The sequence below is a fragment of the Colias philodice genome, chromosome 30 (genome assembly GCF_061535455.1).
Source record: "Colias philodice isolate Cphi_HAF_F1 chromosome 30, ilColPhil1 Martin Lab GWU primary, whole genome shotgun sequence".
Taxonomy (NCBI): domain Eukaryota; kingdom Metazoa; phylum Arthropoda; class Insecta; order Lepidoptera; family Pieridae; genus Colias; species Colias philodice.
The window spans coordinates 522,982-545,342 of record NC_143115.1 but is presented as its reverse complement, the minus strand read 5'-3'; the positions used below and the strand labels follow the sequence as shown (position 1 = coordinate 545,342).

Here is a 22,361-nt window from a genome sequence, read left to right as displayed (position 1 = left end):
CTACTACCAAAATACAATTAGAACAAAAATCATTTGACTTGTTTATTTCACCCAGAGGCCAGAGGCGGCTCGTGACAAAATTGTATAGGTGTTCACTTGAAATAAAACAACGAAAATACAATAGCGTTCGGGATGATTTATTACAAAAAAATGAGCACCACATTTTATAAATGTCTATAACACTAAAAATTACAAAGTACAGGCTATTTCAAAACGAAGTCAATGACTAGGTATCAATAATTAGTAAATCACCGAATTTGCATTCGCGAGCGTAGGTATCCATAGTGTTTGTCACTGACGGTCACTGACCTCTATAACTTATAGTTATAGAGGTCAGTGGTGTTTGTTGTGTAAACATGTATGTATTTGAGTAGTTAGTAGCATATTATATTCTGAATTTCTGATCCATGCCTATTCACTCAAAACTAATAACACTAATGATTTGTAACAGTAAATTATTTCAATAGGTAGGTATTTGAACATTTCCCAACAAGACGTAAGAATAATTATTCGTAGGTATACAAGATACAATAACAAATCTAATACACTATTTATTATTTTATTATTTACTAGCGGTCCGCCCCGGCTTCGCCCGTGGTACATGTTTACGTTTTCGCTCCATAAGAAGTAATAGCTAGAGAGCTAGCGCAAAGCTACCTGTATGTATTTGACCAGACCTGGATTTTTGTGTGTTGATTCCCCTATACCTACTATACATGAGATGAGGAGTCACTAAGCCCAGAGTGGTGGACGGGGCGCGCGCTTAGGTAAGACAGGTGGAAATTTTTGGCGAACTTTGAAACCATTTGACCACGTCTGCCATTTTGATATTTGAAAATAGATTATTATTACTATCGGAAAATAACAATGGCAGACCATTATCACGCGGATAACATTCTGGCAGACACTTATGAAAGTGCTGAAAAAAATACAATTTTGAAAGTATTTGACCAGATCTGCCATTCATATATTTTATTTATTAGGGTCTTAAAAACTTATTTTCGAAACGGCAGACATTTTCATTGCGTACAGACTTCAGCAGACAACAAAACTTTACAGACTTCAGCAGTCAACAAGACTTAGCTTCTACATGGTCAGATGTATATATGTATTACGTTCCCTGACCTTACATCAATGATTTACTTTATTAATGTTTTTATGGTCATTTACATTTAATTTTGAAAACTATGGAATAAAATTTATAAATTTGATGATACAAAACTAAATATACATTTGTAAAGAATCTCAAATATAAAGTTGTGTTGCAAATAACAAATCATCATTTAAATATTTAGTTTATTTCTTTATTTAAGAAACAATTAACAATTACAAAACAACATAAAAAAACACGCATGCATTTATTGAAATGTTCATTCATCATCACTATCGTATGGCGTTGTGTGACTCGTCTTCATAATCCATTGAATCGGATTCTGTAAAAGTAAAACGTAAATTATATAATAAAAGAAATGAGTCATTATAAACTTACCTAGTAAGGCAATGCCTTTGATGTCGCACGATGCCGCCGCGCCGCCAGTGTAGGTACTTCTGCTGCTACATGAAAATATGCTAGGGTTGCAACAAATGGGAAATAAAACAATTGTGATTATTACTATTATGATGTAATCATTTATTCATATTATGTACATTCAAAAAAATTGCTATTATTAAATCTGATGTAATTATTTTTTCATAAATATATAATTATTATTAATTACATAATATATTGCACTGTGAAATATTTACGTATCACTTTATTTTTGATGTTCTTAATTGTCTTTTATAAAATTTAAGTGACGCATTCGCATTGGGATCAACAATCCGATAAGAAAAGAATGGAGACAACATATACATAGCTTTGATTTCAATTCTACAGATACAAAATATACAATCTATCTAAAATGATACAACGGATGTTTCCTGCGTTTTCTCGTCAAAATACCGAAACAACGTAATTATTGTATAGTAGTTGGGCGTGAAAGTAAAAAAACAAATGAAAAGTGTTTTCCATATGATTATTTATTAAATTTACGCGATTAAGAATAATTTCAACGATACAATTTAGTAACCGAGAATTCAGAGGATTAAAGAAAATACCTGCCTGATCATTTTATCAAACTCTAAAAGAATTATGGTTATTTCGCATCACTCGGTTTATTAGTTTGGTAATAATTATTAAAGGTAGTTACAACCCTAGCCATTGAGTCGAACGGTAGGCAACACAATATCGACTTTGTGCGGGTACATATGGTACATTTCTTCTTGCTGTGAAGCGTAATTATTATTATTAAGATTTTTTAGGCTATTTTGAATCAGCTGTTCTAATTTAATTCTAGAAATTTATTAAAACGTGATTTTTTTAAAAGTATATTATGAGTTTATAAATACCTCAACCAATAGTTATTGTGTCCTATCCTCATTTCTTTATATCTTGGTAGTTAACTAAAGTGTTAAATTTACATAACCTCAACAACAACATTTACACTGCCACTGCACTAAAACTAAACTAACTAGCTCTCTAGCTATAAGAACCATCCTCGTACTTCAAGGGATATAATAAAAAAAGAATTATCGAAATCGGTTCAGCCGTTCTCGAGTTATGCGCTTACCAACACATTTTGCGATTCATTTTTATATATAAGACTAGCGGTCCGGCCCGGCTTCGCCCGTGGTACATGTTTACGTTTTCTCTACATAAGAACCATCCTCGTACTTCAAGGAATATAATAAAAAAAGAATTATCGAAATCGGTTCAGCCGTTCTCGAGTTATGCGCTTACCAACACATTTTGCGATTCATTTATATATATATACTAGCGGTCCGCCCCGGCTTCGCCCGTGGTACATAATATTTACGTTTTCTCTACATAAAAACCATCCTCGTACTTCAAGGAATATAATAAAAAAAGAATGATCGAAATCGGTTCAGCCGTTCTCGAGTTATGCGCTTACCAACACATTTTGCGATTCATTTTTATATATAAGAAGATAAGATTATGTGAAAATAACCAGGAAGGTGAAAAACATATTTACGAAAACATAGTAACATAATATGGCTGTCGCTACAATAATTATATTTCAATTTTATCTTTTTATACCTAGTAGAACTGGCCGACGAATAAAAAAAATCGTATTAGAATAAATACAATAAATTACGGAACAAAAAAAGGATTGTAACTGAATTAGGTATGTTTGTTTCTGGGCGCACCGTTTTCGACGACGCGACGCGCGACGTAAGCGTATAGGTATAGGTACCTACTTTGCTAAAACAAACTAATAAAATTGTGTGTCTGTCTGAAAATTCGGAAAAGCATATTTTGCAAGTTTGTAATTACTTTGATAGTTTACCGATTTATAATAATTGTAATTGTAATTGTATAATATATAATTTGCAATGTGGTGAAATTTCATAAAAATCACGGGCCAATTTTTTGTTTTGAATCCCACCGAAAATATAATTGCGTTATTAGAATAATTAATTACTATACCTACCCACGATCAATTATTACAATATAGTCTCAAATGCATACTAGAGAAATATTGCAATTTGATTCAATTAAAATGCATAGCATACAAAAATAAATTCACAACACAAGAAATTCCGCGCGCAAATCATAGCGCGTGTCAATGAAATCAAGAATGTTTTATATCAAGCCGACGCGGACGACGACGCGACGCCGAACAAAAGTACCTACGACGGACGACCACGCTTCGAGTTGCCAAACAACATGAGTAATAAATTGTTTACAAAAAAAACAAGTTTTCCATTTTTCTGTATGAGTAGACAGAACTTCAAAACGCCACCTGCTACGGTTTATATTATGAACGATTGTTATAAAAATAAAAGTTATATTTGTTGGTGTAAACTATTTTATTGATCAATAATTTTGGAATTTAAAATTGTCAACATTGATTACAATAAAACGCAGTTTTATTTTATTACACTATTGTTTTTTTTATCAAAACATGTATTTGAAGTACCATATAATATTATGCTGATCCAAGCATTTTCACTCAAAACTTATATCACTAATGATTTGTAAAAGTAAATTATTTCAATATACATTTCATAACCAACATGTAAGAATAATTATTATTATTCCTACCTACAACAACAAACCTAAAACACTATTTACTATGGGAAAATAACCAGGAAGGTGAAAAACATATTATTATTTACGATTTCGACGCACTCGACTTTTAGTAAAATATAGTAGGGAAACATAATATTATGGTTTTGATTTTTGCTACTAGTATAAGAAAACTGCGTGTTCAAACTACTTGTTTGTCTGTCTGAAAATTCGGAAGTACTTTGGTAGTTTACCGATTTATAATAATATTGTATATATCGTTGTTTAAAAAATATTCAAACACAATAAAATATGATATATGTACTGATTTATCACTGGTTTCAGTGATGAACTGATGAGTCAATTATAGCCACTATACTTTCGTCATACGTGTGTATGATTGATGTGATTTGCAACGTGGTGATATTTCAGAAAAATCACGGGTCAAATTGTCCCACCGAAAATATAACTGCGTTATAAGAATAACTATACCTACGATAAATTATACATAATACAATATAGTCTCAAATGCATACTAGTGAAATATTTTATTTGAATCAATAAAATAAAAAAATAAATAAAAAATAATAATAATACAAAAATAAATTCACAACACAAGAAAATCCGCGCGCAAATCATAGCGCGTGACAATGAAATCAAGAACTTTCGAGCCGACGCGGACGACGAAGGAGCCTAACAAAAGTACCTACAATCATAGGCGGCTCGTGACAAAATTGTATGGCCGTGTTCACTTGAAATAAAACAACGAAAATAGGAACCTACAATAGCGTTAGCAGTACAAAAAAAATGAGCACCACATTATAAATGTCTAAAAATTATAGAGTATTTCAAAACGAATTCAATTATTATTTAGCAATAATTAGAAAATCCCCGAATTTGCATTCGTGATCGTATTCATAGTGTTTGTCTACACTAATATTATAAAGAGGAAAACTTTGTTTGTTTGTTTGATTGTAATGAATAGGCTCATAAACTACTGGACATTTTAACAATGCAATGTTTGCAAGTTTGTGATTACTTTGATAGTTTACCGATTTATAATAATTGTATACTTATATCATTGTTTAAAAATATTCAAACACAATATGATATAGGTACTGATTTATCACTGGTTTCAGTGATGAACTGATGAGTCAATGTTAGCCACAATACTAATCACTTTCGTCATACATGTGTATGAACTATGATTGATGTGATTTGCAATGTGGTGAAATTTCATAAAAATCACGGGCCAATTTTTTGTTTTGAATCCCACCGAAAATACATATATTACTAATTGCGTTATTAGAATAATTAATTACTATACCCACGATCAATTATTACAATTTACAATATAGTCTCAAATGCATACTAGAGAAACATTGCAATTTGAATCAATTAAAATGCATAGCATACAAAAATAAATTCACAACACAAGAAATTCCGCGCGCAAATCATAGCGCGTGTCAATGAAATCAAGAATGTAATTTTATATCAAGCCGACGAGCGACGACGCCGAACTAAAGTACCTACAGTACCATTTACCTTCAGTGTACAATACAGTTTACAGACCTACGACGGACGAACAATAATGAGTAATAAATAAAAAAAAACATAGTTTCTAAGGTCATTAGTTTTATTTTATTTTATTGTTATTTTCTTTAAACGATTGGAAATGAAATTACTCAATTTTTACACAGAACTTTGATTTATTAGAATTATGCTCATTATGCATAAGATAACGAACGCGAATGCACGACATCTAGCGCGTCAATGTCTAAACATCGCCTTTCGTTTAGACATTGACGCGCTAGATCTGTAATAAGTATATAGTCTATGCGCTAGATGTCGTGCTTTATGTCGTGTTTCGCTTGGCAAAAGTCACGCACACTACTGTAGAAGTGTCAAATTTTTCCGGTATTTTACTGTTGTTTTTCTAAGTAAATATTGTAAATTATTGATTAAAAAGGTCGAACGCGCACACATTTCATTATAGAGAAGTGATAAAATGATTAGTTTTAAAGAAATAGTGTCTGTGTTAAGTGTTTAGAGGTAATCAAAAATGTATGGAGGGACGGTCGGAACATCAACCTTAACTGGAGTACTTCTCGTTTCCACTGTTAATAATTGAAGTTAGACGGACAATATATTAAATCTTTGATTGGTTTTCAAATTAATTGATTTGATGATAAGGAAAATCACGTAGAGATGATTTATATGAACTTGTATTTAATTGACGTTCGATGGTTTAACACGGAACTATATTATAATCGGATAAATAACAAATAACATAGACAACGTATAACCTGATGTATTTCTCATAGAAGTCATAGATCATAATCTCTTCTTAGTATCATCATTTTATTTATATACAGGGTGTCCCAGTGTTGGTATACTAAGCTCAAAGGAGGTTATAGTTTTGTATATACGCTGAGTACGTAAAAAATACTTATAAAATTCCAGACGCATTTTTTTTCAAATAGATGAATTCTTAAAACTCTGTGTGTACACCCATAACAAGCAACCCGCCCAGCTTTGTTAGCAGCACGTGACCTATCGTTTAACATTATGTTTTCATAGACAAAATGCTCATATTAGAGAAGCGGTATATGCCGGCTGCGCGAAGCTAGAGAAGAAAACATGGATTTTCAGGAAAAAAATAGCAAAAAATTTTTGACGTAATTTTGTTGTTTAAGTATTTTTTACGTGGTCAGTGTATGCAAAACTTCAAGTCCCTTCGTGCTTAGTATACCAATAGTGGGACACCCTGTATATAAAATTCTCGTGTAAAACAAAACTATACTCCTCATATATGACCATGATTATATGTATAGGGGACCAATTCTCATATTATTATGATATTTTGTGAGCCTATTGGTTAGGTCTGAGAATTAGACATCTATTTTTCATACCCCTAAGCGTTCTAACAGACGAACGGCAAGTTGCGAACGACTAGGCCGTTCGTGTGTTAGAACTCTAAGCGATAAGAGTAAGGCAGAACAACGTTTGTCGGGACAGCTAGTACTAATAATATAAAATTGAAGTGTTTGTTTGTACGCTTCTCCATCTCTGGAACTGCAAGTCGCATTTCCCTGAGTTCTATCTTACTTAATATATTATAAATGCGAAAGTTTGTAAGGTTGGATGTTTGTTATTCTTTCATGTAAAAACTACGGAACTTATAACAATGAAATTTGGTATGTAGGTAGCTGAAGACGCAGAATAAGACAAAGGCTAACAGGTTTTTCAGGAAAAATCACTCGCGAAACTCGCTTCGCGCTCGTGATTTTTTAATCTGAAAAACTTGACTCCTTCATTTGTTTGCAACGAACCTATCGGAAAATACCCGATAATTTTGAAGCTCTTGTGGTATTATAAGTGAATATTTTGCTATTTATTTTTGTTTCGGGCAACTTCGGCCCATTATAAAATATATAAAGTTATGTCCTTCTCTATGTCTACTCTATACCTATATCTATGTCTTTCAAAATCATACAAATTCATAAATATCATCCAGTATACAATAAATACACAAATAATCAACAATATTTCCGGCACACCATTCGACGATACATAACACCTAACGGTACATTAACATCAAACGAACATATAGAGCTAGAGCATTCTTTCGTGATCTTTTAGTAAACGAAACGTATTCAGTGTTGTTCAGTATTAGAACATTGCATAGAATATTTTCGAACGCACTAAGAACAACGAACTCTAACATTTATTTATTCAATTAGTCTTGTAGAAGCACTTTTGTATCGTCATAAGAAATTTACGTTTACCACGAACGAATGCTCTACGCTTGTTTACACAAAAATAATTTGACAAAGTGGGGTTAGAATGAGCATTCGCTCGTTTAATGTAAATGCAGCGTCATATACAACGTCGACACTTACATAATCACACACGACGTTACGAAAAAACCTCAGTGAAAGTGCGATCACATATTTAACGCGATGTGACGCTGCATCGCGATTTCATTTTGTTTTAGCTGTGTATATAATAGTAGAAGGCCGCCTGTCTGCCCTCGTGGTACATAATATATAGATTTCAAAGAAAAACCCGCATAGTTCCCGTTCCTGTGGAATTTGCGGGATAAAAAGTAGCCTTTGTCTTATTCTGCGTCTTTATTTGTTTGCAGGGAACCTTGAGGGAAATGGCAGATAATTTTGAAGCTCGTGTGGTATTCGGGGGATTATTTTTCCGTCCCAAATGTCGGCCAATAATTTCACAATTGAATTCAACCTGTCAGTTTGACGTCAACGACCAGAGAAAATTTTCAAAAAATTATCAGTATAATACCATGTAGGTTGTACCACGTGATGTCGAATGGTGCATTTCTATTGGTCGATATTTGGGTCGGAAAAATAATCACAACAAAATATCTGTCAGAACAGAAGTGAGACATCTTAATTAAAAAAGCAAAAGGAAGATTTCCTTCAATATTACAATATTTTTCTTTTCTATGCTTTATATAGCTTTTATTAGCTATCTATTTATAAATATAGTCATCGAATAACTATTTAATATATAAAAATGAATCGCAAAATGTGTTGGTAAGCGCATAACTCGAGAACGGCTGAACCGATTTCGATAATTCTTTTTTTATTATATTCCTTGAAGTACGAGGATGGTTCTTATGTAGAGAAAACGTAAACATGTACCACGGGCGAAGCCGGGGCGGACCGCTAGTACAAAATAATTTTACAACTCGAACCAGTAGTTTCTGAGATTTGAGCTTGAGCGCGTTTAATTCTTCTGCTTTATAAAATTTATATGGATTAATTGCAAATTTTTTTATTCATTAAAAGTTGTTAACTTTTACTCTATTGAGCAAAACATAGTAGTTTATACTTGTATTTCATGTACTAAGTAAGTTTAAAAAATAAAACCAGAATATTTAAAATCTATACTTTAATATTATAAAGCTGAAGAGTTTGTTTGTTTGTTTGAACGCGCTAATCTCAGGAATTACTGGTCCGATTTGAAAAATTCTTTCGGTGTTAGATAGCCCATTTATCGAGGAAGACTACAGGCTATATATCATCACGCTAAGACCAACAGGGGCGGAGCAAAGCGGGTAAAACCACGGGGCGCAGCTAGTTATAAAGATACATAATTCTAATATCACTTTTCACTATTCAAAATAATAACAAGAAAAGAATAGAAATTATACTCAACGATTCATAAAGAATATATAATTAGTTGATTAAGGGCCGATTTTTCAATGCTTGGATAAAACTTATCCGTCCAATAAAGTATTACACGATAATATTAAAATGTCACGTAAACTGTCAAATACGGGCAATTAGAATACGTTTTTAAAATGGTAGTTTTATACATTATTCGACGAATAAGTTTTATCCAAGCATTGAAAAATCGGCCCTAATATTAATAACAATAATTATAATCCGTGGGGATTGAAATATGGCTGCTTTGTCTTTGTCATAAATAATCATTATTGTTGCGGTTGTAAAGGTCCTTTTACACTTGATTGAAATTGATATCAGATTTCTTTTAACTATCCAACTTTACTTGTCTACTTTAAACATAATAAAAATAATAAGAAAGAGCGTGTGTGCTCAGCACACGTGTCAGAAGTGAAACTTCTTTGGCAAGATTCAAATATACCAAAATCGTCGCCTTACTCCATGACGTGTCGATATTGCCATGACGCGACCTTGAAATTTTACTCTCAACGCGCCTAAAGAAGTTTTAAAATATATTTTAAATGAATTTAATTCAAATGTTTTATGTTTGTGATGTTTTATGAACAAGTCCCTTTACATTGAAGTCAAAACAGTGATGCAATACAAATTAAACAATGCTCATTTGATTATACAGATAATAATAATCAAACAAAGAATATTGCTGTCTCGCTCTAGCTAATAATAATAAACAAATGTATAAAGAAAAATAGATATTATTTATCACTACCACAGAATTCACTACATAGTATATATAACAAAGTCGCTCTCTCTGTCCCTATGTCCCTTTGTACGCTTAAATCTTTAAAACTACGCAACGGATTTTGATGTGGTTTTTTTAATAGATAGAGGAAGGTTTTAGTATTATGTTATATTATTATGTATTATGTATTCAATGTATTATGTTATATTACATATTATGTATTATTATGTATTATGTTATTGTATTATGTTTTAGTATTATGTTTTATATTATGTTTTATAAGCGGGCGAAGCTGCGGGCGGAAGGCTAGTACTTAGTTTGTTTGAACGCGCTAATCTCAGGAACTACTGGTCCGCCCATTTATCGAGTAAGCTAACATTATCACGCTAAGCTAAGACCTGTCTGTGGCTAAGACCAACAGGAGCGGAGCAATACGGGTAAAACCTCGGGGCAGCGCTAGTTCATTATAATATTCATGTCACGTGCTGTACAACATATTTTTTACAATTTATAAAAAAATGTACTTACCTAGTTGTTTGTTCATACGTATGACAAAATATTATGATTATAATCTTCTTATATATAAAAATGAATTGCAAAATGTGTTGGTAAGCGCATAACTCGAGAACGGCTGAACCAATTTCGATAATTCTTTTTTTATTATATTCCTTGAAGGACGAGGATGGTTTTTATGTAGAGAAAACGTAAACATGTACCACGGGCGAAGCCGGGGCGGACCGCTAGTCTTATATATAAAAATGAATCGCAAAATGTGTTGGTAAGCGCATAACTCGAGAACGGCTGAACCGATTTCGATAATTCTTTTTTTATTATATTCCTTGAAGTACGAGGATGGTTTTTATGTAGAGAAAATACCACGGGCGAAGCCGGGGCGGACCGCTAGTAAATAATAATAATAGCAAAAAACTGAAATATTCCACCAACGCTTTTCGTGACATGAATTTTTTGATACGATTATACGGGTTGTCACGATTTTGAAATTATTCACTTAAAAAATAAAAAAAAAACTATGGCGTAGTTATTATAAAAAAAATCGTAATTTTTAAGTATTTCTTTTTCTTTGTGAAGGTATACTTACCTATGATCTTGTAGGTGCTGTGTTGTGCTGTGCTTGTATTATTGTTTTTAATAAATTTAATTGATATTTGTCACCCGATCATGGTGAAATATACAGTGTAAAAATGCATGTGAAATGTGGACCGATTTTTTATATAAGAATTGCATTCTGGATGATTACGATAATACATTACATTTAATATTTATCCAGATACTAAACTACATAAAAAAATGAATCGCAAAATGTGTTGGTAAGCGCGAGAACGGCTGAACCGATTTCGTTATTTTTTATAATATTCCTTGAAGTACGAGGATGGTTCTGGAGAGAAAACGTAATCGCGTATCACGGGAGAAGCCGGGGCGAACCGCTAGTTACAAATAAAGCGAAGCCTTAACCAATATACCGCTCTTTGGTACACAGTGGTTGACGCGTGAGCGTAGCGCCGAGGGGTCCTGGATTCGATTCTCGGTGGACACGAAGAAAAAAATGTCTTGATCTGGTAGGACACAGAAGGCTGATCACCTACTTGTCTCTAAAGAAAATCGATCAGTGAAACAGATGTATAATGCATCTGCCCCTTACCCCACTTGGGGACATGGGACTTCACTTTTAATCAATATAAGTTTATATGAGTGGCAACCCTATATTGAATAGTAGGTATCTACCTATTATGTAGCTTGTATAAAAACTAAATTAAACATTTAGATCGCGCGTCAAGATCCTTAACTAAATAAAAACGCTTTAATATAGGTAGGCACCTAGATAGAAAATATGCTTTTCGGCATATAAAAATTACGTAAAAAAATCGCTATAACTCGTTTTATTATGTTTAAATATCTTATTTCGCGGTCACCCCAAGGCAAGCATTTATCTTAAATATAATTATAAATATATCCGACCAAAGTACAGTCGCTACATAGTATAAAACAAAGTCGCTGTCGCTGTATGTCCGTCCCTATAATACACTTATCTTTAAAACTACGCAACGGATTTAGATGAGGTTTTTTTTTTAAATAGAAAGAGTGGTCTTTTTATAATTTGTTTAATCTTCTACAAAAAGGGCGAAGTCGCGTGCGGAAATCTAGCGTTAAATCCTACTAATATTAAAAATGCGAAAGTTTGTATGTATGTTTCTTTGTTTGCTACTCCTTCACGCGAAAACTGCTCTACCAATTTTCATCAAATTTGTCAGACACACAGATTGTAACTTGGATTAACACATGGGAAAGGTTTTATCCCGAAAATACTGCGGGGACTGGAACTATGCGGGTTTTCCTTGACTGCGCGGGCGAAGCTGCGGGCGAACAGATAGTCACTACATAGTAGGTACCTATAAATCAAAGTCGCTTTCTCAGTCCCTATGTACCTATGCTTAAATCTTTAAAACTACGCAACGGAATTTGATGAGGTTTTTTTTAATAGATAGAGGAAGGTTTAGTATATAATTTATTTGGTTTTAGAAAACGCGGGCGAAGCCGCGGGCGAAAAGCTAGTATATTTACCTATAAATATGTCCGATCAAAGTACAAAGTATAATATAAGTTGTTTGGAGGTGATTTGAATTGTATGTATTTCCGCGGTTCATTTAATGCTAATAGGCATAATAACCACTTATACTAATATATATAAAGTGTTTGTTTGTCTTTCTGTTACGCTGGAACAGATGAAGTGGTTTGCAAAGAGGAAATAAATTAGTACTTAAGTTGTTATGCGAGTAGTTCGCGAGCGAAGTCGATGGCTGAGATTACTATATAAAAGAGAAAGAAGCTTAAAGCGTGTTCAAAAGGAAGGAATAAAAAAAATAATTAAAAATAATAAGTAACAATTGGGTAAAATAATTAAAACTACATGTCCGTCATTTAATAGAAAACGACAGTGTTCCTTCTAACGAGCTATTATTTATTTAACTAGATTTCCGCCCGCGGCTTCGCCCGCGTTTTCAAAGGAAAACCAGCATAGTTCCCGTTCCCGTGGGATTTCCGGGATAAAACCTATCCTATGTGTTAATCCAAGTTACCCTCTATATGAGTGCTAAATTTCCTTGTAATCGGTTTAGTAGAATTTGCGTGAAAGAGTAACAAACACACACACACACATCCTCACACTGCACTTTCGCATTTATAATATTACTAGCTTTCCGCCCGCAGCTTCGCCCGCTTTGTCTAAAACATAATAAATTATATACTAAAACCTTCCTCTTGAATCACTCTATCTATTAAAAAAAAAACGCATCAAAATCCGTAGCGTAGTTTTAAAGATTTAAGCATACATAGGGACATAGGGACAGAGAAAGTGTTGTATACTATGTAGTGAAGTACCTACATAGTAGGATTTGGCTTACACGAGTCAATCAGTTATGTACTTATATAGTGTAAACACGCGGTAAATACAATAATTATATTGCAAGAAATAATGAAACAATAGGTAAATGATTCACATTCTTGTATTAGAGCCCCCGCAGACCACAGACTTTTTATCTGCAGATAGTTTGGTCGGGCTCTTAATCAGTACGCAGATGTAAGCAAATGCGCACACTATGACGATTAGGTATCGGCCGATAAACAAGTTTGATGGGCTTCCCGATTCAATTCAAACTAAACTGTCGGTAAACTATCGGCCGACTGTATAATCATTATTGACTCCCTACCACACGCGCACACACGACGATTTTTTAGTCGGCCGACTAAGCCGATAGTTCAGTTCGCTCCGAGCTTTGACAGCGAATGGTCGGCCGCGCGTGTAAAATGGTATGGGAGACATGCATAGAGTATTTATATATCATATTGTGTACAAGCCGGCGCATTCTTTTTCTTAATCAGAGCGCATTCTAAATTTCAATTTCAAAATTAGAATTCTGATTGGTTTTGTTTTTGGTCGATTTTTGTATAAATACGGGTATTGTGTGCAAATAAAATTATTACAATCCGAAACGTCTTTGAGTTTACAACCCCTCTACAATGGCGTCACTTTCTCAGTCGCTTATTTCGGAATCTTCGATCATTACTTTGATCGAGGAAGTCGAAAAACGCCCTGCACTTTACAAGAAAAATCTAAAAGAGTACTGTGATGTAAATGTAAAGAAAAAACTGTGGGAGGAAGTTTGCGAAGCTGTTGTTCCTGATTGGAATGAGCTTAGTGCTCAAAATAAAACAAATCAAGGTACGATACATTTTTATTTATTTACATTACACTTTATTATATTGACACGGAATTGAGCCTGCAGGAGATATAAAGTATGACGACATGTATTGCCGAACATTATTCATATTATTTCTTCCTCGGTTATTTCCATTTGTATTGAAGTTATTCATGGTACAACTGTAGAGAGTGTCTTTAAAATGTATTCCATCTTTGATTCGTACATAATTGTGTAGGACACAGCAAGCTTTAATAATTTTAACACAAAAATTGATATTTACGTCAATTGGACGGTGAAAAATACGCCATTTATTAGCTAGAATCCCGAAAGTACATTCAACCATGCGTCGAGCTCTTGTATGTCTATAGTTGAAAATTCGCTTGGTGTAGTTTAAATTTCTTTTTGCATAAGGGCGTAATATATGATTTCCAAGTCCAAACGCTTCATCGCCTACGACTGAGAATGGAATAACATCTCCGACATCATCATTAGGCAATTGCCTTCCAAAAGGAATATTTAGTCGATTCTCGGAAAGCCGTTTACCCATTTCTGATGTTTTAAATATTTCCGAATCACTAGCTGTTCCATAAGAACCAACATCAATGTACACAAATTTATAATCGGCATCTGTCCAAGCCATCAAAACGCAGGAGAAGAACTTTTTGTAGTTAAAATATGATGAACCGGAATGTTCTGGCTGTATCATCCGTATATGTTTGCCATCGATCGACTATAGAATTCGTCTGCTATTTCAATCCAGTCATCTTCTAGTTTGGTTGGCATATATAACGGTTGAAGCATATTCCATATTTGCTCACATGTACTTTTTGTAATATCTCGTATTGTAGAAGCTCCCATCAGATAATCAAAAGACAATGAATTGAAACTTGCTCCAGTAGCCAGATACCTGTAATGAATTAATTATATTTTATTATTTTTCAGGCCGCGATATACAAAAAAAATGGGCCAATTTACGGACTTGCTTTCGCCGAGAATTAAATGCACAAAAGAACACAAAGTCGGGGCAGGCTTCGGTCAAGAGGCGTAAATACGTATACTTTGAACAATTATTATTTTTACTTCCATGCATGGAAAATCGTCAAACGGAAGGTAACCTGAACCTGGCCCAGGATACTTCAGGAAATGCGGAAGATGATGAAGAAACTGCTCCATCCGCTTCCGCATCTTCCGCACCTCCTCGCCAGAAGAAAACTCGTGTTTCGAAGAATACGGATTTGGATGAAGCAATATTAAAAGCATTAAATGAGACTAATGTTGATGAAGATGTAAACTTTGCATTGTCTCTTGTCCCATCACTCAAAAATTTAACCGCAGATGAAAAACTCGATGCTAAGATTAGTATTCTTAACGTATTTAAACAGATACGACTTGGTAGGCGTGTTCAGCCTCTTTCTCAACCAACATACACCATACTGCAACAACCCCTAAACTCTTTTCCTGTTTACCAACGAGGGACTAACATCTTGCCGCCACAACAACAATTACAGGCTTATGCATCCGGTTCTACACCATCCCCCACTTTCTTGCCGCCACAACAACAATCTCAGGCTTATACATCCGGTTCTACACCATCCCCCACTATACCACAAACAACCATTCAAAATGTTTCATCACCAGCTGATTCCAACATGTCAGCCGAGTCATATTATACAAATTTTTCAGAAGATTCCCAAATATACGACTTGTAAACTTGGCATTTGAATTATAATAAATAATTAAAAATATGTTTTGTGGTTTATCTTACCTTATCGTAACGCTCAATCTCTCCTCCACAGGTATAGATAGTCTTAAATTTGTATCCTCCTTCGCTATTCCTGGTCCAATTAATTTGACAAGTTGGTTGAAGCTAGTTATGCTCATTCGATAAAAGGCGAAAAATTTTTCCGGGTAATCGAGTAATTTGGAATGCATAGTGTAAAATTTTCCATTTAATAATCTATCACTAAAGATAGGATGCACCCAATACTCTCGAGCTCTCTTTATTTTCCTCCTCCGGTGTATGAGACACATGAGTAGAAAGACGGAACAGAGACTAAGCTTCTTAAGAACGTGCAAAATTGTTACCTATTTTGGTAGGGTTGTCACAATAGGTTAAGACAAATTAAAGAAAACATTTGTTAAATAGTTTTATAATTACACACAATTACATACATACTTACAAATGTTAAACTTGTAATAATAATGAAAGGTAAAAACACACCGTGTACAATTCTCTTCTTATTAAAAAAGGACCTAATAAAATAAACGCAAGTAGGTACTTACTTGAAAAAGTAATAATCAAAATATTTACTCACCTGTTGTACTCCCTGGGATAGTTGAAGTATGATATATTTTTAGTTTTTCTAGTATTATTCATACACACAGTACAATAAACAACCATTTTTAACAATAAAATATTACGTTTTATATTAAAATATTCAAACTTGCAAGTTGCAACTAATAAAACAAACAACGTGCGTCGTATCAACCCTGAGACTGTCCTCAGCCTGTGCAAGCGCAAACCGGTTTTTTCCAGAATCGCTGCGTACGCGACAAGCGGCCTGCGGTCACACACACATGCCCCGCGTACTTGTAGTAGTGCAATCGATTCGCGCGGTTGTTTGAAGCTTAGTCTCTGTTCCGTCTTTCTACTCATGTGGTATGAGAGCAATAATAACAATTCTATGCAATGTTTTATTAATTTTCATTGTGCGGTGCGACCACTCTTTTCAACGGTTGGTTAGAAACTAGCAAATAGTCGGCAGACTGTTGGATAGTTTGCGCACTCATAACCGACTGAACTGTTTAGTTGAACCGGTGTGCGTACTAGCAGGCCAACCCGACTAAACTATCGGCCGATAAAAAGTCTGTGGTCTGCGGGGGCTCTTACGTAACTCAAACTCACATTTATTTATTCAGATTTCTAAAAACTTTAATCCTACTAATATTAATGCGAAAGTTTGTGAGGATGGATGTTTGTCTCTCTCACGCAAATACTACTGAACTGATTACAATGAAATTTGGTATGTAGGTGAAGACCCAGAATAAGACATGGGCAGAGCGGGCGAAGCCGCAGGCTGAAAGCTAGTTCATTGTAAATATAAATCATAGGTGCATATCACGGAAGTTCAGATGTCTTTAGACTGCCTGAATTAATTGATGCCCTGTATCCATCTATATTATTTGTCAATTAAAATCGAATAGAGGTGCAATGGTGTAGAACAGACTATTTCACTTTTATTCGTGGTATTTGCTACCGGAAGAAAGGAATCCGTTCATTTATTGTTATGTCCGTTTTCCCTGTGAAACGGTAACTAACGTTAGCAAGAATGTTAGGGTACGGGAAATCTGCAGTTTTAATCTGACATACTGTGGTTATGAGATACTAGCTGCGCGTCATGGTTTTACCCGCAGTGCTCCGCTCCTGTTGGTCTTAGCGAGATGATAATATTATAGCCTATAGCCTTCCTCGGCTATCTAACAACGGAATAATTTTTCAAATCGGACCAGTAGTTCCTGAAATTAACGAGCTCAAACGAAAAATCTCTTCAGCTTTATAATATTAGTATAGATAAGTCAATATGACTAAAATATGTAAATTGTAAACTTAACTTCTATAGTCTGTCTATACTATAATAATTAATCTTCTTCTTATATATAAAAATGAATCGCAAAATGTGTTGGTAAGCGCATAACTCGAGAACGGCTGAACCGATTTCGATAATTCTTTTTTTATTATATTCCTTGAAGTACGAGGATGGTTCTTATGTAGAGAAAACGTAAACATGTACCACGGGCGAAGCCGGGGCGGACCGCTAGTTATTAATATAGCTTAGCTTTCTATTTAAATATTTGCACACACAATCGATGGGTAGGAATGTATTAGCCACATAATTGAATTGTTGAAACTTCTTTATCGAGGTTGGAAAAAATTTAGTGTTACATTTTTTCGTTACGCGTGACATTTTTCCGTTACGCGCCATCTTTGATTCGACGTACTTCTGTAAAGTTGCATATAGTAAATTATTTTTTGAAAAATAAGATCATAAAGAAGTTTCACTTCTTACGTGTGTACACTAGTACACGCACACATTTTTATTTAAACATTTATTTATTTATTTTATTTAATTATTTATTGCACACACAAAAGAAATAGAGACACATAAAGTACAGATAAGAGGAAAATATTAAATAATGTGTACAAACGGTGGCCTTATCGCTAGGTAGCGATCTCTTCCAGACATATTAACATCTGTTATTTGTAACTACATTCTTGCAAATAAATATAATTTGAATTTCAATTACACACATGCATTAAGCAGTAAAGACAAAATCAAAAAGTTTAGATTAAAACAAAATGATTGTTAAAAAACAAACATTTTGATGAACCTCAAATGTCGGTCAATAGCGTGCAATATCAGACATATAATTCATTCCATACTATTGACCGAAACGAAACGTCGCCTTTCTATCAATAAAAAACACACTAGAATACGTAATTCTAGAGATTCTTAATAAATGCAAAGCGCACGTTGTTTTGCATAAGCGACGCGTCAATTCGAACTTTACAGTATATAGAATGTGAACAGTATGGAAACTGCATATAAAACGTTAGAAATGGTTCACACACACAAACATGCGCATTGACGAGACTCGTAAGAAGTTGTCGCCAACGATATTATTAGTAAAAGGTCTAAATATGTTAAATATGCAAAACTGAAGTAAATTATAGTCAATTAGCCACGTTTCCACTTTCCACGTGCCATGCCACATTTCCATGAATCACCCAAAATTACAGTCGAATTGAGAACTTATTTTTTTGAAGTCGTTTAAAAAGCCTGCTTACTTCTATTCTAAAATTCGTTTCAAAAGGCTATTTATCCTACTGTTAGTACTAAATATACTGTGACATATGTGTCACTTGCTTAGCGCTAATTCGAATCTCTTGTCAAGAATTAATTATTTATAGTCAGTCATGTTTTGTAGTCCTTAGACAAGGCTATTTACCCTACTGTTAGTTATCAATATACTATGCCATATGTGTCACTGGCAAATCGCTAATTCGATTCTCTTGTAGACGCGCGCGCTCCGGTCGAGTGAGCGCGTTCCAGTTGGAACGAGGTTGTGATTGGTCCACTTGTTTTGTGGATCCGTTAGGTGGTTTATGTCAGTTTTTCTGTATTGATAATGTTTTTGTATCTGTGGTCAATGTAATGCTTGTTTATAGTAGTTTTTCAGTTTATCGATGAGAAAATAGGAAATAACTTGCTAAAAATAATACCGATGTGACTGATCTCATTTATCTTGTTAACTTGCACTTTAGAACTTTAGCAGAAGGTGCTAAAATAAATAGAAAATATATAAGACAGAAGACATAAAAATTTAATAATTAACGAAACATGAAATGTAGAACAATACATGCTTGCATAGATATAAACAATTTTTATTTATTTCAGCTGCTCTTGTGATTTCTATACATAGGAAGAAGCTTATATATAGGTTATTTAAAGACATTGTCTGTCAGCTTACCATGTTTAAGAATTTACTGGTATTCGTCGTCGTCGTCTCTTGTTCAGTTATCTATACTAATATTTATTTATAAAGCTGAAGAGTTTGTTTGTTTGTTTGAACGCGCTAATCTCTAGAACTACTGGTCCGATTTGAAAAATTCTTTCGGTGTTAGATAGCCCATTTATCGAGGAAGGTTATAGGCTATATGCCTATATATCATCACGCTAAGCCGGAGCCGGCCGGACCACCAGGAGCCGAGCAACGCGGGTCACAGTTTAGCATACGTGATCATTGACCAGTATTTAATATTTATCATCATGAAGATAATGATACAATAAAACTCGAACCACCTACTGATGGAAGAACTATTAAACTCTATAATTTACTTCACATTTCAAAACGTTGTAACATACGGAACTGCGGCTCACCATCATACATGTAACCCACTTTTTATTTGCTCTTCGTACAATGTCCGCAAGCGAGTGCGTAACGAATTATAATTAGATTGTTTTTGCTTGATATGATCGATTGTTACTGTATTGGTGATATGATGATATCTACATAAGAAAAATGAATCGCCAAATGTATACTAATATTATAAAGATGAGGAGTTTGTTTGTTTGAACGCGCTAGTCTCAGGAAATACTGGTCCGATTTGAAAAATTCTTTCGGTGTTACATAGCCCATTTATCGACGATCATCACGCTAAGACCAACAGGAGCGGAGCAATGCGGGTGAAACCGCGGGGCACAGCTAGTCTACAATAACGGCCAATAATTCAGGTCCTCTACACTATTTAATTGTGATTGCCTCTATTCGCCTATCACTGCCCATTGCGAGCATAGCTACTCGAGCCAGTACATAATAACAGCGATAAGGTCGATTGACCAATCAATAACGCGGAACATTTGGCAATAGATGCTACGCGTACAGGATTCTGTCTTCCTGGCTTGCGCATAAGGAAGGTGGCGAAATGTGCTGGCCGTCAAGGCTTCATACCTTAACCTACAATTAGGTTTCGATACACCGGTGTATATTGCAAGTAATTGATGGAAGTGTGAACATCCCCATTCTTACATGAGAATCCTGATTTGTTGGGACATCAGGAATTCTAAAGAAATTGAAAATAGACCATTTTGTTCGTGTTCCTGCTTTAAAATGGTGTAAAGTTTTGACTTTTGATGTGTTCAAAAAACTATATACTAAGTTATACTTCCCGTTTCATTACTAAAATAAATTCAACGACAATTATCGAATGTGCCAAATAAAAATATACATATAATCCATATTAATATTATAAATGCGAAAGTAACTCTGTCTGTCTGTCTGTTACTCAATCACGCCTTAACTACTGAACCAATTTGCATGAAATTTGGTATAGAGATATTTTGATACCCGAGAAAGGACATAGGATAGGTTTTATCCCGGAAATCCTACGGGAACGGGTTTTTCTTTGAAAACGCGGGCGAAGCCGCGGGCGGAAAGCTAGTACCTTATAAACTTCTTACGTCCTTTCCAAACAAGGAATAAAAATATCATCTTATATATAAAATTCTCGTGTCACAATGTTAGTCTGCATACTCCTCCGAAACGGGTGGACCGATTCTCATGAAATTTTCTGTGCATATCGGGTAAGTCTGAGAATCGGCCAACATCTATTTTTCATATGTACCTCGGGCGAAGCCGGGGCGCGGGCGGACCGCTAGTAGTATATAATATTGCCCTTGAGTAAACCAAATGACGCATCCTGAGTCACAACCAATATGTTGTAGTAACATAGACCACAATAGCGGTGATTGATTGAATATTCTTTATATTAATCACTTGCAAGGAAATATGTAATTAAAAATATGTTGTTCTGTGGAGAATAACAATTACACCATGTAGAAAACAAATATTTTCTCTTCGTGACATAATATTAACATGGTTGTAGTTAGTCAAATGATTTTTCTTTATGGCATACGAATTGAATGGCATATTATATAGAAAACTAGCTGTTCCCGGCGGTTCCCTCCTGTTGGTCTTAGCGTGATGATATATAGCCTATAACCTTCCTCGATAAATGGGCTATCTAACACCGAAAAAATTTTTCAAATCGGACCAATAGTTTCTGAGATTAGCGCGTTCAAACAAACAAACAAACCTTCAGCTAAGTAGGATTTTTTGTCAACACCAAGCAACTCTGCCTACTGCTTACATCTTTCAAAGTTTCAAAGTACAGAAAAGGATACCTTTCAAGAACAAGACAGTATAATTAATCAGCCGCAAAGTTACAAAACAATTTGGAGTTAATTATCATATACACATTGTGCTAGTGTTGGCAAATGTTAAAATTCTCATGCGTTTTGCAACGGATTGTCTAAGAGATATAAACGGTATTGTCGTGGATCGTGATAAATAAGGTCGAGGTTTTGTGTTCTGAATAGAACATTCTGGAGGTCATTATTAGTAGACTAGTGTACTAATAATTCAAATACTTGAAAGGAGCAGCTACAGACCTTTCGACAGGTCTTCTCTGTAGGAACTACTTTCCGAATGGCTTGTAGTAATTTCTAGGTATTATGATTTTTGACTTTAGCTAAAGAAGTCAACTGAAAGACTGATATTTGACGATTCAAAATCGTTGCTGATGAATTCTAGTGGAATAT

General features: G+C 34.4%; 2 protein-coding genes across 2 annotated transcripts in view; both read left to right on the top strand.

Annotated features, from left to right (window-relative positions):
• The window catches only part of emp (epithelial membrane protein), a 128,716-nt gene that overhangs the window by 15,050 nt on the left and 91,305 nt on the right, over positions 1–22,361 (top strand). The window lies entirely within an intron of this gene.
• LOC149475333 (uncharacterized) lies at positions 13,524–15,971 on the top strand. The gene is made up of 2 exons (XM_089713240.1): positions 13,524–14,222; positions 15,145–15,971. The coding sequence occupies exons 1-2, from the start codon at positions 14,021–14,023 to the stop codon at positions 15,909–15,911; spliced, it is 969 nt and encodes a 322-aa protein (XP_089569366.1). The 5' UTR covers positions 13,524–14,020; the 3' UTR covers positions 15,912–15,971.